General features: G+C 39.9%; 1 protein-coding gene across 1 annotated transcript; it reads left to right on the top strand.

Moving 5' to 3' along the window:
• The first annotated feature begins 115 nt into the window (after positions 1–115).
• LOC146306717 (dynamin-1-like protein) lies at positions 116–17,196 on the top strand. The gene is made up of 19 exons (XM_084710789.1): positions 116–331; positions 2,229–2,370; positions 2,909–2,955; positions 3,040–3,111; positions 5,850–5,936; positions 6,314–6,476; positions 6,638–6,758; positions 7,315–7,446; positions 8,533–8,739; positions 8,940–9,060; positions 10,128–10,283; positions 10,372–10,461; positions 10,580–10,672; positions 11,579–11,632; positions 11,969–12,049; positions 14,199–14,330; positions 14,422–14,531; positions 16,011–16,170; positions 16,270–17,196. Exons 1-19 carry the CDS (start codon positions 230–232, stop codon positions 16,324–16,326), a joined length of 2,127 nt encoding a protein of 708 aa, XP_084566915.1. The 5' UTR covers positions 116–229; the 3' UTR covers positions 16,327–17,196.
• The last annotated feature ends 53 nt before the right edge of the window (positions 17,197–17,249 follow it).

The raw sequence follows: 17,249 nt of genomic DNA on the forward strand, positions 1-17,249 counted from the left end.
GCGACAAAATTAGACTATCGCGTTATTTGTGAAGAACGTTTACTGTAGTCTTTTCCTTGTCCTGATCTGTGGCGGTTCCCTGTTAGAAAACTACAACTCCCGATACCGCACAAAATCTCTCGTACATTCAGTGGGTGTTGTTGCAATGGTGGTGTCGGTGGGACATTGAATGACTTTGGCTCCATCACGAAATTAGCAGGTTTATTAATTTTATTTATAAACCGCCAACATGGAGGCTCTTATCCCGGTAATAAACAAGCTCCAGGATGTGTTTAACACAGTGGGGGCGGATATCATACAGCTGCCGCAGATAGCCGTGGTGGGGACTCAGGTAAGACGCTCTGACTGTGTGCATTTTGTGATGTAGCGGCTGTCATGCTAGCTTGATAACCTTGCCTTACCGCAATGCATGCACAGAGAAAGATAAGATAATTAGAAGAAATGTGCATAGATTTAGAGCAAGGCTAAATATTTTGACGTCAAAATGAGTTGAGGCTCAACAGGGGCCTTCGCAGACCCAGGCAGGTCTGCTAACCGCCACCTGCAAATGAAGCTGGATTGCTGCAAATCTCATTTGCAAAGTCTGTTCTGGCAGTGACAGTTAAATCTATTTTCATCTCCAATCAGTGCTATTTTAAGAGCCGCATCCACATGCTACCCTCTGTTAGTAAAACCAGGTCATTGCTTGAGGAAAAGACAGGTGCAATTAGCTGTATTGGCTGCAGCCGTGATCCAGCATGGTCCCATATGAGGGCTATGTCGGATGTCGTTTGTTAAAGGGAAACTTCTGCTCTCTTCATGTGACTGTCCAATCACTGCTTATCGTAAATGCAGGAAGTTGAAGCACTAAATTTCTCCGGGCAAGCTATATTGACCGAAAAAGCTTAGTTTTTTTTGCTGCTAAATCTGTTCTTCCTGCATCCTGTGATATCACAGTGATACAATTGGTATTAAGAAAGAGCTATAGGCTATGGATGAGAGCAGCCATACCTAACTTCCCTGTCTTCAGGATGACCACGCCCTCTTTTGAATGAAAAGTTTGCGTGCATATTAATATTGACAGTGTAATTCGTTTGCAGTAATGCCACAGTGGATAGATTACTAAAACATCTTACAGATGTCAGAAATATATTACCAAGAGCAGTGTTCCCCAACCCTGGTCCTCAGGGCCCAGTGCCCTGCATGTTTTAGATGTTTCCCTGCTCCAACACACCTGATTCAAATGATCAGGTTGTTATTAGGCTTCTGCAGAGGCTTGATGACGAGCTGATTATGTGAATCAGGTGTGTTGGAGCAGGGAAACATCTAAAACATGCAGGACAGTGGACCCTAGGGAACACTGACCTAGAGATTCCATAAGGTAAGTTTTTATGTTAGGCTTTCTTTACTTTTTTCTATGTAACCACGCCAATTGTTGATTGGCAAAAACTTGGCATGCTGTTCAACTGACTGGCTGTAGGATTTGGACTTATTATTTTATGCCTTTAAACTTGCAAAGATCTCTGAATTTGTTTTCGCTGTCAGTCGAATTAAAGTGGTACCCAGAGAGGTTGCTCTCATTCATGCTGTGTTTTGGCCAACAAAGTCAAAGCTGGTGATAACAGCAACATGGGTGTGGGCATCTGAAACTTGGTATGCAATGCATCCTGCTACATGTAGGCACTGACAGCAGGTCTCCATAAGCAGGAGAACTCAGCTTGCTTGGTCAGTATAGCACACGCTGAGGAATTTATTGCTTCAAATGACTGCATTTACTATCAACACTAACTGACATTATATGTAGTATTTTTATAAAGCGGGTTTTTTGTGTATATAGTGTGTATAAATTCTCTTTTCTCTTAATGATGCTCCAATTCAGAGTGTAGTTTTGTACATTTCAAACTGTATTTTATGTGTATTTTTTTTTATAAAATTCTTAGTATGTTGTTTTTTGTTTTTTTTTATGTGTGAACTTTTTGTATGTAGTGTTACTTTATTTACTCCCCTTATATTGCTGTTTTAATTGTTTTTCTATGCCCTTTTTTCCTTTCTTTTACAAAGCTGAATCTGAGAACTGAGAACAGTTATACCTGTACTGTTGTGTACCTGTGCAAATGGCAATAAATCTCTTGAATCTTGAGTGGACAGCCACATTAAAAGTGCCAAATTTTCCCTTTAAATCAGAAGTAGCTGCAGTCCTTGGTTTGCCTCATCTAACTCGTGTTTATATCTGTGTTTTGTGTCTCCAGAGCAGTGGAAAGAGCTCAGTGCTGGAGAGCCTGGTTGGCAGAGACCTGCTGCCCCGTGGGACTGGTATCGTAACCAGGCGACCTCTCATCCTCCAGCTGGTCCATGTAGATCCTGCAGATGCTAGAAAAAATGAGGAAAGCGGTGAGCACCAAAATCCCTCTAATCTCAGCAGTGTTTCAGACCCAGGACTCCACTAATGAGTCCACTGCAGTGTTTGGATTTTGCTTCACACCTTTGTATGCTGTGTTGAGATTCTTGCATATGAATCACCAGAATTTTGAGGCTAACAAACACATGGGTCAAGCATGAAAAAAGTCATACAATATGCTGGTGCTCAGTTTACAAGCACCAGTTTTTAAGTTCTGTCTCTGTGTCTCTAATCACTTGCAGATGCCAGGGTGTGAATAAGTTCTGTGCTTCACAAAGGTGCATTATACAGGTGTCTCCACATTTAATGACCAGGATTAGCTTCTTAGTTGTGCTCCCTCCTCTTCCTCAAAGCCACACCTGTAAATCCTACTTCTTTTCATCAGGGGTCGATCCTTGTGTTAGTTGTGCTTGCTGAGCGTCCTGCACAGAGTAGTCGTCTTTCAAGTTGTAGTAGTTAACACCTGTGTTTGCCTACTTTGAGAGCACTAAGCTATAACTGTAACCGGTACTGTTTTATTATGTTTCACAGGCAGAGAAGGTGAAGAATGGGGCAAGTTTCTGCACACAAAAAATAAGGTATGAATTTTATGACACCAAAGATTTAATTTATTCTTTTGACCCTGCTTGTCCTTATGTTTTCTTATTTTTCTTGTTTTGCAGATCTACACAGACTTTGATGAAATCAGGCAAGAAATCGAAAATGAAACAGAGCGGATATCAGGGAATAATAAGGTAAGACGTGGATGGGATTGTTCTGTATGTTCCTCTGTGTGTATGATTTCTTAGACATATGGTTTATATCAGTATCGTTAAGTGAAGAGGAACAAGTCAAATGCTCAAAGTACATCAAGAGATGTTAAGCAAAATTCTGTTTATTGTCAAACAGAAGAATACAGGAAACTGTTGAAGACAAAACAGTAAAAAAAGTACAAATGATTTTCATCAAATGCAGAGTAAAGATGATATCTCAGGTTGGCAATCTGAAGAAATTAGATCTTAAATAATAAGAATAAATGTAAAGCTACCTGTTAGCTGAAGTTGTACATCAAGCAAGAAAGAATTTTGCTTTCAAATCTTCAACAATTAGTGTCCTCAGTTCCCAAACACTTACTGAGTGTTGTTAAAAGAAAAGGGGATGTAACACAAAAGTAAAGATGCTGCAGGCAACAAATTCAGAAAAACAATAAAGTATATTAGTTTGAACATTAGATATCATGTCTTTGTACTGTATCCAATTGAACATAAGTCAGAAAGACTTTGCAATTCATTATTTGTGTTTTACACATCAGCCTAACTTTTTTGGAATCAAGGTTGTATAAATAAACACAAAACTTTATGGAAAGTCATTTCTAGCTGCTGTAGCAGACATAATGTGAATTCAGTACATGAGAAATGTATTCCTTCTTTTTTTTGCCAGTTAGAAAACTAGGTGCACATTCTGGGCTAGCTGCAGGCGAACCAAGGATTAGTGAGTAACACACAATATGTACAGAGAATTTAAATAATCCAGGCGCTATGAGAAAAAAAGCATACATAACTTTTTTTCCCCAAAAAATCTGAGAATGTGAGTAAAGGCTTGACTCTGGATATAGCCCTGAGCGGAGGAAACTGGATTTCACAGCAGAGATTATATAGTATGTTTATCAAATTTGAGACCACTGTGGAAAATCACACCAACATTTTTTGGCAAGTAGCTTTAGGCTACTGGAGCCCAGAGGGTTTGGAGATGCTTCTAGGAAGCTGAAAGGAGGGCAAGTAGAAGGAAGAGTTGCTCTCATTAAGCTTTGTAAAAGTTTGGGTTGTTCATATAACCACAGTTCTCGAAGTAGCAGGAGGGTCTCACACTGGGAACAGCCTCTTCATGAACTCACCAGAAGCTCCCCTCCCTCTTTGATTAGCCTTACCTCCACCTGCAAAAGTTTCAGCTCATCTTTCTCGATGGGACCTAGCTCAGGTTCTTAGCTTTGGTCTCAGTCTGTGCGTTACTTTGGGAGTTTTGTCATCAAACACTAGCATGAGCTGCTAATTGTGAAGAGTAACCGACTACTCCCTAAGTGTAGCTAGCTGCTAGCACCACTCTCAGATAGCAGTAATCGACTGTATAAAACATGGATGTAGTCACTGTGACTTCGCCCACAGGTTTCTCAAGAGCCATTATAAAGCTCTCTGTGTGGTGGATCTGGTCGTCGCCATCTTGGCAGTGCATGACTCCACTTTAACTCCCACCGTGTCCAAAAATGGGCAAAGAGGTGGAGCTGAGGCAAAATGAAGCCAAAAGAAGTTGATAGCTAGCAGCTAGCCATCTGTGATGGCACCTACCTGTCACTCAAAGTGGGCATGCTGTTACCGTGATTGTCAGAAGTATTGATACTTTTTGATTCCGCATGTTTAAAATGATGCAATATTTGATAATTACAGTATCAAAAGAAGTTAAGTTATAAATGATCCAAGTGCTCTTTCGAGACTTCAGTTCAGTCTTGTTGCAAAATGAGACAATGTTTGGTGGCTTTTTCTGTGACTAAGACGTGTCCTATATTGGTTATTGTTTATTGTATTTGTAAAAAATTTGACATGTTCACCGTACCTAAAATGTTGCCTCCTTTTCATAAATTCAGTGTAAATGATGAAATCAGTTGAAACGGTGTGCTCAACCAGCTGCAAAATGTTGGCAGATAAGATCCACTTCAGACAGGAGCAGCCACTGATGCAGCGATTGCAGCAACTTCAGCAACAAAAAAAGCCCCACAACTTTCTGTATTACATTTTAAAAAGGCCCAAATGGTTAAGAGTTTGCTGTAGCTGTTTCATGTTTATTAAGTTTCTCTTCACTCTCAAAATTGTGCAGTTTTCTTTAGGGGAGTCTGGGGATATTGTGATTACTGCACAATTTGCACTGAAGTGAACAGAATGGTGTACTCACCACATGTCAGTTGATTAGGTTGTCCTTCATCGTGGTCCAGGACAAATTGCGTACACACTTGTTAAAGTCCACCTCTGAATGTTGCAGTCCGATCTCAGATGGGTCCAGGATGTTAATAACAGATGTAAACAGGCTCGCAGCTTGGAAAATGGTTCAGAAGTCTTTTTTAATGTGCAGCAGGCAAAACATTTTTTGGCATCCAGATGTTTAGAAGAATCTTTGAGGATTGTGGAAATACCTTCAGAACATCATTAAGTATTATTAAACTTTATTTTTATTTTTTCAGACATTGCTGGGTATTTATTTTTTAGGGAACAGGATGCTCAGCCGGATCGAATGTAATGCTAATACACAAGAAGGGGTTGAAATGTAAACCCAGCAGTGGCAAAACAGCACGATGACAGTTTAAATATTAATTCTAACAATAATATGATCAGAATTGGGGGGAAAAAAAGATTGTACTCTGCCAAACAGCATATTTTTAACTGTAAAATTGTGCTAAGCTGTTAAACAAACAGTACACGTCTGTTCTTTTCTTGTCCCTCTGCAGGGGATCAGCGATGAACCCATTCATCTGAAGATATTTTCTCCTCACGTCGTCAACCTCACGCTGGTGGATCTACCAGGAATCACTAAGGTAACACGTGCTGTACTTCCTGCTTCCTGCTCCTCAAGAGGAGGCTTTGATCATCTCGTATATGTGGGGAAATTTATTATGCAACGCCTAAAAACCAAGATTTACCAGATTCGCCTGGTCACTGGTGTTAATTTCCCTGTCTGGTTGATGCTTTTGTGTATTTGATATTCGTAGACTTCAGGGAATTAGTAACTCATTCTCGATGCTTCTGAACCTGCTGTCAAAGCCCGAGAGTCTGCAGGCTTTGATTCCAGCCTCATTAGTTCCTCCCCTCTGGTTGAACATGTGTTAATCTGAGAAATCCCCCGCCGTAGTTTCTAACGAATCGAACTGAGATGTTCTGTGTCTCCGCTTTTAATTGGTATTGTTCCCTTCAGGTGCCCGTGGGTGATCAGCCTAAGGACATCGAGGTTCAGATAAGAGATCTAATCCTGAAGCACATCTCCAACCCCAACTGCATCATCCTGGCTGTCACGGCGGCGAACACAGATATGGCCACCTCGGAGGCCCTCAAGGTGGCCCGAGAGGTCGACCCCGACGGTAAGAAACACTGAAAGGAAGACATTATCCTAAACCACCATGATAATCAGCCTTTATTAGCATTTTTTCACCATTAATTGCAACTTGAAGCAGTGAATAGTGCAAAGATGACTAACAGAAAGTGTCTGTCTGGTGTTATATGAATGAATGTGACTCATCAGGCAGGAGGACGCTGGCAGTGGTGACCAAGCTGGACCTGATGGACGCTGGAACTGATGCTATGGATGTCCTGATGGGCAGAGTCATTCCTGTCAAACTGGGCCTCATTGGAGTAGTCAACAGGTGAGGAAAGCTTTATTCACTGCGCTGAAAGAATCCATCACTCATTATAGAGATGAGAGGCTCAATAGAGAAGCAGAGAACAGAGATGAGTCACTATAATACATTTTTAATGCTGGTATATCAATATCTATTGATAGAAACCACCAGCTGTTAACTTCATTATCTTTCAGTTCACTTTTATGAACATCAGTAACCATTATCTTCTATACAAAAACACATGCTGTGTCTTGATATACAATACATCAGGCAACATACAACAAGTACAAGCTTTTATTGCATTAGGAGATATCATGATTCATTATGGAAACCCACCTCCATCAGTGTGATGGAGAAAAAGGTCCTGTAAGTCATTATAATGAGAAACCTTCTCGAAATAATAACTTAGCATCTCAAATAATGACTTAGTGTCTCAAAATAATGAGAAACTTTCTCAAAAAATGACAGTATCTGGGTTTTATATACAATATAAGATTGTTTTCCCTTTATCCTGACATTTATTTTTATTTTCCTTCATTGACCAGGACTATCTGTTGATGCATTGCGTTTAAACTTTTAGGAGCCAGCTGGACATCAACAATAAAAAGTCTGTTGCTGATGCCATTCGGGACGAACACGCTTTCCTGCAGAAGAAATATCCTTCGCTTGCCAACAGAAACGGAACCAAATACCTGGCCAGAACCCTGAACAGGTATGTGTGATTATGATTATTATTATTATTATTATATTCATGTTTTCAGAAGCCCAAAGCCTCATCCTTCTATTGGTGTAAACCATTTTAAGGTCAGCAAAGATATCACTGTGGCAACAGTTGCACTTATTTTGCAGCAGCAGCGTTGCAAACAAAACGAAAATTATTTGTGCCAGTATGGAATTTACTTATAAAGCCTGAACTAGTTTGAGTCAAAGAGTAACCTTTCCTGAAAGAACAGGATCAGGACTGCAATCAGAAGGGTTTTAAAGTAGCAAATGTTTTTTCGTGTGCCATTTTCAGGAATAAATGGGTGTATTAAATGAATTGAAATGGTTTCGCAGCCTATTAATGTGCAAGTCAAGTCAACTTTATTCATGTAGCAGATTTCAGATGACAGCCGAAGAATCAGTGTGCTTCAAATGCAGCATGATGAGCTGTTTATTTTCCTTTACTAGGTAGTTGAGCCGTAAAAATTAGTCGACTAATGGGCAAATAGACTTACTCAGTCGACAGAAAACTAATTGCCAGCTATTTTGACGCTCAATCGTTTAAGTAATTTTTCATGCAAAAATGGCAGATAATGCTCTTTTCAGCTTGTCAAACACAGACATTTCCTTCGTTTCTTTATTTTATATCATATTAGATGAAATATCTTTGAGGTTTTGGACTCAAAAAATAACATTATCATCACTTTGGACTCTTAGAGACTATTTGATACAGTCAAAATGATTAATTGATTCATTTAGAGAATAATTGTCAGATTAATCAGTGATGAAAATAATCATTAGTTGCTGCCCTATTAGTGAGTGTTCCTTCTGTTCAGATGTTCATGGCCCTTCTTTATGAAAATATTTGTATATAGTTTGTAATTCATCTAGGATATGTGTAGGTATGGACATAACAGGACCAGGACCATAAAGTTATGTCAGCATCAGTATTTTGAATGTCAAAAGCAGCAGCCATCAGGGAAATTGCTGTTGTCTTCCATTTAGACAACAGATGTTCAGCTTGACCAATCACAGCTTGGACTATAATTATCTGCATAAACACTAAACCCCGTGCCCTTTCCTACCGTAATGTCAGGTTACTGATGCATCACATCCGAGACTGTCTCCCTGAGCTGAAGACACGGATCAACGTCCTGGCAGCCCAGTACCAGTCCCTGCTCAGCAGCTACGGCGAACCCGTCGAAGACCAAAGTGCCACCCTGCTCCAGCTCATCACCAAGTTTGCCACAGAGTACTGCAACACCATAGAGGGCACAGCCAAATACATCGAGACGGCAGAACTGTGAGTATCGGCTCGGCCACATGGTGATGCTGTTGATCCAGTGCGGTGAAAATGAGCAAAACAACTGCATTGGTTTCATCATTTAATATGATACAACTTGTAAGTTGAGGCACGCACAGCCTCTGTGAAGGAAGAGCTGACAGGAGCGCAGGCCACAGGGTTCACATCACAGCTAATATCCCCCTGCTGCTATTTTTCAGGTGCGGTGGAGCCAGAATTTGTTACATATTCCACGAGACTTTTGGCAGAACATTGGAGTCTGTGGATCCTCTGGGAGGACTGAGCACCATAGACATCCTAACTGCCATAAGGAACGCAACCGTGAGTGGCTGCTTCATTATCTCATAAATGTGGCATCATTAGAGGCACTGGAGTTTGTCCTATCCTCGTTAGTTCACTGAGGAAAACAATACAAACATGACTTTTTGTGTTAAAGCTTTATTTGAAGCAGTGTGCATAAGACTGCTTTACACTGTCATAACCATGTCATATCACCTGTCATTGGAGTATGAATTTGTGGATCTTTACGGCTGTTGTCATTGAATGTCATTCAGTCACTTCTGTCATCTTTGAAGTTGACATTGTTTGAGTTGTTGTTGTTATAACAACAACAACTCCAAAATGTACAACTTAACTTGACGTCAAGGAAAATATTCATGACACACTTATAATGGTCTTATGACAGCCAGTACCAAAACCAACCACAGATGACAGATAAATGTCATGTTAAAACATAAATCTAAACAGGTACATTGATAATGTCAAGTTGGCATAACTATGACATTGAATGACTTTGAATTAAAGATGACATAATTGAGGGATACTTGATGAAAACATTCAAACCTTCATAAAGACTCATTCATTTTCATGACAGATGTCATGACAATGTAATGTAATGTTATAACATAAAACTAAACTATTTTTTTAAGTTTTATAATTTCCAGTTGTCATAACAAAGAAATTGACAGGTTACGCTGTCTTGGTTATTGTCAAGTTGTCATATGAAAGACATTATTGGATTGATTAATGTCAAGTTGTCATAGCAAAGACATTTATGTCTCGGTTAATGTCAAATTGTTATAAAAAAAGACATTGGCTTGATTAACATCAAGTTGTTATAACTAAGACATCTCAAACAGTGTCCACTTTGCATTAAGAATGATATGATTGACCAAATGACGCTCATTTCATTAACATTCATAAAGACTCTTTAATGTTAATGATGGGTGTCATGACATGATTATGACTATGTAACGGCAGTCTTATGCACACCACCTGAAATAAAGCATTATCATTTTTGTTTGTGAGACACAGTCTGGTCTGTTGTTTTTGTTTACTCTGGGTAATAACTGCTAACCTTCAGCTCCCCCCTCCTCCTCCTCCTCCAGGGCCCGCGTCCGTCGCTGTTTGTGCCTGAGGTCTCCTTCGAGCTGTTGGTGAAGAAGCAGGTGAAGCGCCTGGAGGAGCCCAGTTTGCGTTGCGTAGAGTTAGTCCACGAGGAGATGCAGAGGATCATCCAGCACTGCAGCAACTACAGCACACAAGTAATCAGCTCTGTCGAAGAAGAGCTTGGCTTTATTTATCTTTTCCCCTCCTAGCAGACTTTCATATTCAAAGTGTTTTGTCGTGCAGGAGCTGCAGAGATTCCCTAAGCTGCACGAGGCCATCGTGGAGGTCGTCACCTCCCTCCTGAGGAAGAGGCTGCCCATCACCAACGAGATGGTACCATCACATTCATCTCTTTTTGACCTCATGCTGTCCTCAACTGTAATCAAAATATTTTACTGTGTGTCGCAGTGTTTAATGAGAATTGAAAAGTTTTTCTCCTTTCTTGTCATAGGTGCATAACTTGGTTGCCATAGAGCTGGCCTACATCAACACCAAACATCCAGACTTTGCAGATGCCTGCGGGGTCTTGAATAACAATATAGAGGTCTGTACTCGTAGCGACTCGTACTGTTTTTCAGGCAGAATAGAGTGAAGAGGTGAAAACCTGACATTGCTTATTTGTTGGGGGCCAGGGATCATATATTGATTTGTTTATTAAAAGTTTTTAAAAGTATTAACAGAGCAATCTTTACTAAAATGAACATGGTATGGAATCTTTGTCTCTTGTTGTCACTATCAAGATATAATTAAAACAAGTTGCTTCAGTCTATTTAATATACAATGTATGAATTAAATTTTCTGTTTGAACTGCAGTGCTCATTTTTGATTGCTAGGGTGTCACATACGTCACCATTAAATGACATTCAACCGGAATGTATGGGAACAAATAAAAGCTGCAACATTTTCAATCCAATAAGCAACTGAATGTGATTAAACCTCTAATACTAACTGAAAACTGAAGATAATTTTAAGTTTTGCAGTTTCAAAAAGCTGATTTTTTTTATTATTAATGTGGGCAAACCAGAATCTCAAGATTCCATAATTCAAACTTCATTCAGTTAAATCTGAGCATCTTAAATACTGTTGGGGTTTTTTTTTTTTTTAATTATTGGACCTTTTGAATTTTTTCATAGAATTAAAACACATTAGTTCAAATTACAAAATATTATAATAGTAGAAATTTACATTTCTACAAATTTCTGTAGTGATTTAATTTCACTATTAGGTATCCAGTTTCTCATATTTTAGGTCATCTGATTTAGGAAATCATTAGTTTCTAATCAGAGTCTGGTAAATATTGTATATATTTATCTGCACACAGCTTTAAGATGTAGGAAAAATTCTTTCATTATGTGTTTTTCAGTAATTTATCTTGGGTACTTTCTTCAGATGTGTTGAAATTTTTGTAATTTTGCCAAAACATCATTTGTGTCAACTTGTATATTTGCAGGAGCAGAGGAGAAACAGGATGAGAGAGCTGCCTACTGCAGTGCCCAGAGATAAGGTAAATATAATCTATATTATAATAAATATAATAACAGGAGCCCTCTGTTCTAATATTTGGTTGCAGTCTGCAGCGTCCCGAGTATAGAGGGGACTTGTGCGGTGTTAATCACTCGTAGCACTACAGGATGAGGATCTGTGAACCAAATGCCTCGGATAGTTTCCATCCAGGAATTTTATCCCACATCTCCTCCGCTCTGCTCCTCAGAAAGCCTCCTCTCCTCCCCTAAAAATGACTTCTGACTGCCAAGCCGCCTCTCCTCTGTCTTTCCACATTTCTTCTCAGTACTTTTTTTCCCTCTCTTTCTCTCCGTTCCTGCTCTCATATTCCTGCTAGTCTGTTGGCAAAGGCCCGGCTGGCCCAACTGTGGTTTCTGGCGAGCCCCCTGCGTCTGGAGCAGACATGGACGGTGCCAAGGTGGGCACGTACGCAGCTCGCTGGCTCTGTGCGGGGCTGGCTGTGGTGGAGCATGGATGGGTGGATGTATGGATGGATGGATGGATGAGCATGGGCTGCTGGCATGCACTCTGATCTTTGTCTGCTGATGCCACGCTCTTGTTGCGCTCTCCCTTAGCCTGTGTGGACTTGCACTAACAACCATTGTGTTTTCTGCAGAGTCTGTTTCCCCAAAGTTGGTCCACCTGTCTCATGGAAAATGCTTTCCTCTCCCTCTGTCTTCCAACTTCTTAACTCTTTTGTTGCCTTGTTTTTTTTTTGTTTTTTTTTGTACTTAGTTTATAGGAAATGTGTGATTGTGGAAATTCTACCATTGTGCAGCTTCTACTCAAGCCTGTTTGGTCTCTCCGTGTGTTTACTTTTTTTGGGAATAACATTAGCTAACTTAATTATTCAGTGCAAAATCCTCTGAGTTTTCCTCTAGCAGACATTTTGTTTTTTGGGAACTGTCTCAACAACAATTGGATGGTTTTAGAGAATTTAATAGATATACATGTTCCACTCAAGATGAATTGTAATTGCTTAATTTTTCATGTAGTACATAATCAATTGTAAATTTTAATTTGTCCAATATTTTGGTTTCTGACCAAATACTTGCGAAACTACTAACTTTCCCATCAGCATCAACTGCAGTCTGTATTTAATGCTAATTAGCTAATTTAGTAATATAGCGAATAGGGTAAACAAGATGTATGCTTTACATTAGCATGTTAGCATTTAGCTCACTGTGAAACACAGTTTCTCAGAGCCATTATCGTGGCTGTAGACTCCTAATTAAGGCTCTTAATAAGCATAGGTGTGTTTAGGGCATAACATGAAATAAACCAATCAGATTGTTTCCCAATCCCTTTAAGAGCCAGGTGTGCCTGCCTGTGTCGCATAGCTATTTAAATGTCGGATTTGGCAAATTGGAGAAGTAAACAGGGATGCTGAAGGACTGACTCCCTTATAGTGATGAAGGTAGTTTAAGGCGCGTTTAATTTGCACTGTCATACATTACGATTAATAACTGATGGGCTGCAGGTGGATGAAATGGGGTGAAGAGGCTCTAAATGTAGAGAGACTGTGTAACACTCAACGCACAGCAGCATGACTTGCTGTGACTTTACTGCACACATGGAAACAATACTGCATTAATGAGTGAAAGCAGCCTCTCTAATCATTTAAGTAAGTAATCAGTACAACACACAATAAAGAAATAACCTGGAAATCTGGCGCTGCTTGACATAAATTAAAAGATGATTTATTGATAAGGGTTTTCCATGTGTGCAGTAATATAACTGCTTTAAATACTGTTAATATTTAAGCGGCAACCTAAAAACTGTAGTTCTAAACTAAGAGGAAGCAGAGGAAATTACATACAGCTCTGATAGAAGTCAGGATGTCTACTCAACTTATACTCAAACAACAATTTAACTATATGAACTTTGACTGTATGTGTAGGAGAACACAGGACATTAATGAAAATTTGATCCTGTCAGATTTAAACAATCACTAAAGTTACAGCTGCTGTGCCTCCTGGGTAAATGTGCAGAGTTGATCAGTTTTTGTTGGTCAATGGCGCAGTTGCTTCTTGCTACCTCAAAATGTCAATGTGCCTGACCACACTTCATTTTAAGACTAATACACCCGTGAGTGCAATGTGGGCAAGAACATGACAGCTGCATTTGTTAGGAAATAGCATTGACAGCTGGGCTGCGTGCCGATTTGTGCTGCTGGAAGACAGATAGACCCATCCTATTTTGTGTTTGAGTGCGTTGCCTCTCATGTTTTCTGTGTAACTGATGCTTTAATAGTTCACTTCCTTTCTCTGAGAGCAGTGGAGGTGCCTGCCCATCCCCAAAACAAAGGCATTTAATCCTGTCAGTGGCTGAATGCTCAATTTTGACTCTTTAGCTTTAAGTTTCTATAATCTCTTTTTGTGTACATGCCTGTTTGACTTGTGTTTGCACTGTTGCATATGAACTGGTCAAGGTTATTATGCTACACATCCTAACCATCCTCTCCCTGTGAACCCTAATGACAACTGAAGGTTGCTGTGCTAATAATATGGTTGTCTCGGTGGTGTGATGACAGTTCTTCATTTTTTCTTGTGATCCTGGTTCCTCAGGCACCAGCAGCCGGGCCCCAGGGTGAGCAGGACGGCACAGGGAATTGGAGGGGGATGCTGAAGAAAGGGGAGGAAGCCCCCGGCTCCGGACCTGGGAGCCCCCTTAAAGGAGCAGTCAACCTGCTGGATGTGGTAACTAAACTGAAGCCTATCAGCCCCATTATGAACACCAGTATTTTTCAGTGAACAATTGATTAAAACATCATCTTTCTTTTCCTTTAAGCCTGTGCCGGTTGCCAGGAAGCTGTCATCACGTGAACAACGGGACTGTGAGGTCATTGAGCGCCTCATTAAGTCTTATTTCCTCATTGTTCGCAAGAATATCCAGGACAGGTAGGTCTGATTTTATCTATTTTTAAAATTTATTTTGTATTGTCAATAAATCCAATAAAAAGTTTTGAGGTATGTGAAATGGGACACCCTGATTACAACCTAAGACGAATCAAAAACCCCAAAACAAAATCCTAAAACCTACTAAATGGTCCCAAGACATTTTTCCATCAGTCTAAATTAGATGCAATAAATAGAGACATACAGAAATAACAATACAATATAAATAGCTCTCAGGGTAAGTCCCCAGCAGTTGAGGGTATTCAAGCTTTTACATACTTTAGTAATAAGTGCTGCCTCAAGCTCTTTGAAAAAAAAAAAAAAAAAAGAACACATTTTAATGTGAGAGGCATTTTTTTTAGTGTTAAATAAATCTCATTGCACATCTGTGGACCTGTGCAAACCTTAATAAAGCTTATACATTTACCACACACACCGTCCAGCTGCCATAAATACACAATAGTGCACCAAATGTTGTTAATCTGCAGCTGTAAATAGCCCCCAGCAAATGCACTATTTAGTTTTGTTTGAGTATGTTTACTACAGCGCCTAACTGAGGCTTGGGGCTAAGAGCCATGCACAAGAGGGGGAAGTGGGAAAATATTGCAAGACAGATTAACGCATTTTTGTTTTTGATCTTTTTAATGGGATTTATTTACAATAAGATAAATAAAAGATGTCTCCAGACTTATCCTGTCAAATGTCTCCTTTTCCTCTTGAAAATGTTTTCACTGTAGGGCTGTAACCCCACTATAACAAATATCCTTCAATTAGCAACCAGCTCTCAACAACCATGGCAAAAATCTACCACCTGCTGTGATATAATCAGTTTTATTTCATGTGTTTGACCCAATTTTACAGTCTAATCAAGTTAATTTTTTTGCCATATGATTGTACTGAGTGTAGGACGCCTTAAAGCTCAGAAGGGAGTTATCATATTGTGCATTTGTTTATCTAGGCTATTGAATTATACTGTATTAGTAATAATAAATACTTGTATTTCAAGTTCATATGAAGTTTCATGTCAGGACACAATATTTTGTGAAATTGGGAAATTTATTCAACCATAAAGAACCCTGTTTTCATTCAATTAAGGGTAATCGTAACTGAAAAAGATAATAATTGTGTAATATTGTATACTGTGAAACGGTTAACGTACTATGTAAGTCCCATACCACATTAACACCAATAGAGATGAGTACATTTCCTCCAGAGGCACTTGCCTTTGCCAGGCTGCTGTTGTAAATAAGACTTTGTTCTTAATGACTTGCCTGGGTAAATAAAGGTAACGTAAAATGAAATAAAAATTAAACATTGTATTTAACTCAGGTCAGACTCAAACAGCTCGATACCTCCACCAGCACGGACACCTGGTGGGTCAAACTCAAACCCCTCCATCTGGGGGACAACACAATCATCAGGCCATCTTGCGTCCTTGTTCTCAACCATCTGTTCTGTGTGTTTCCTTTCCCACCGCGGCAGCGTGCCGAAGGCAGTGATGCACTTCCTGGTCAACCATGTGAAGGACAGCCTCCAGAGCGAGCTTGTTGGCCAGCTGTATAAATCTGGCCTCCTCAATGATCTGCTGACCGAATCGGAGGACATGGCCCAGCGGCGCAAGGAGGCCGCTGACATGCTGCAGGTAACAGACGCCCACCTTGTGTTGTCTGGTTTTCCCTGATGAATTGAGGTTCCTTTACCGGCCATTTCCTTGTTGTACTTATTGAAATCTCATCCACAGGCCTTGCAGAAAGCCAGCCAGGTGATCGCTGAGATCAGGGAAACACATCTGTGGTGAAAAATCTAATCTGGTATCTCCTCATCATGCCTGAAGGACCGACCAACGCTCCATGCACTCATCATGTCCGAACATGAAGAAAATGCACTGTTCTGATCCCTGCTCAATGTACAGTAGGTATCATATTAGCTCACAAGCTAGCCGAAAGAAATGTAAGTTAATTGAATTTATTTAAATTGCTTTGTGGTTGTTGATCATATGAAAATGCACTGACTCTGCTAGCTAATATTCAAGGTAAGATTTTAGAAACTGTAGACCCCTCTGCCCCCCCCCCCCCCCGGCTCCTGGAAGAATCCAGAGTGCAAAGGCAAAGTACTTTTCATTTTTGACAGACAGTGGTTAGCCAGAATGGAAATGGACCTTTGTGTGAAGTGGAAATGAAAGTCTTGATGCCGTGTTGGCAGCTCCATAAAGAATTTTGCAAATGTTCTGTCTCTAGGTTATAAGAAAAAAAATATTCTTCATATCCTCATCTGCAACCTTTTCACTTAGGAGTAGCTGTCATCTGTCAGAAACCATGGAACCTCACAAGTCAGAGCAGGGATTGATTCGCTGAATTAAAAATACACAGCAAATGTTAGTCCTCCTACCTGTGTACATACTCCATCAACACTTTATTTTTTGCACTGATGTCACCACACTGTATTGTATAGAAAGTCCATCATCCTGACACTGTGCTGCCATCAGAACCTTTATTTATTAATGTGTTATTTAAAGTGTGTGGATAATGTAATGAGCACTGTTGCAGCTCGCTGCAGTAAGTCATTTAATTATGTTTACATATCGCTGCCTACGTGTGAAATTTATGGTGCACTGTGGTTCTGTGTGTGTGTATGGTTCCCATAAGAATAAATAGTTATTTTAATGCCAGTTGAGTTATTTGGACTCATTAAGGTGTTAAACTGACAAAGAGACAGTGGTGA

The sequence above is a fragment of the Lutjanus erythropterus genome, chromosome 22 (assembly GCF_056507025.1).
Source record: "Lutjanus erythropterus isolate fLutEry1 chromosome 22, fLutEry1.hap2, whole genome shotgun sequence".
Taxonomy (NCBI): Eukaryota; Metazoa; Chordata; class Actinopteri; order Lutjaniformes; family Lutjanidae; genus Lutjanus; species Lutjanus erythropterus.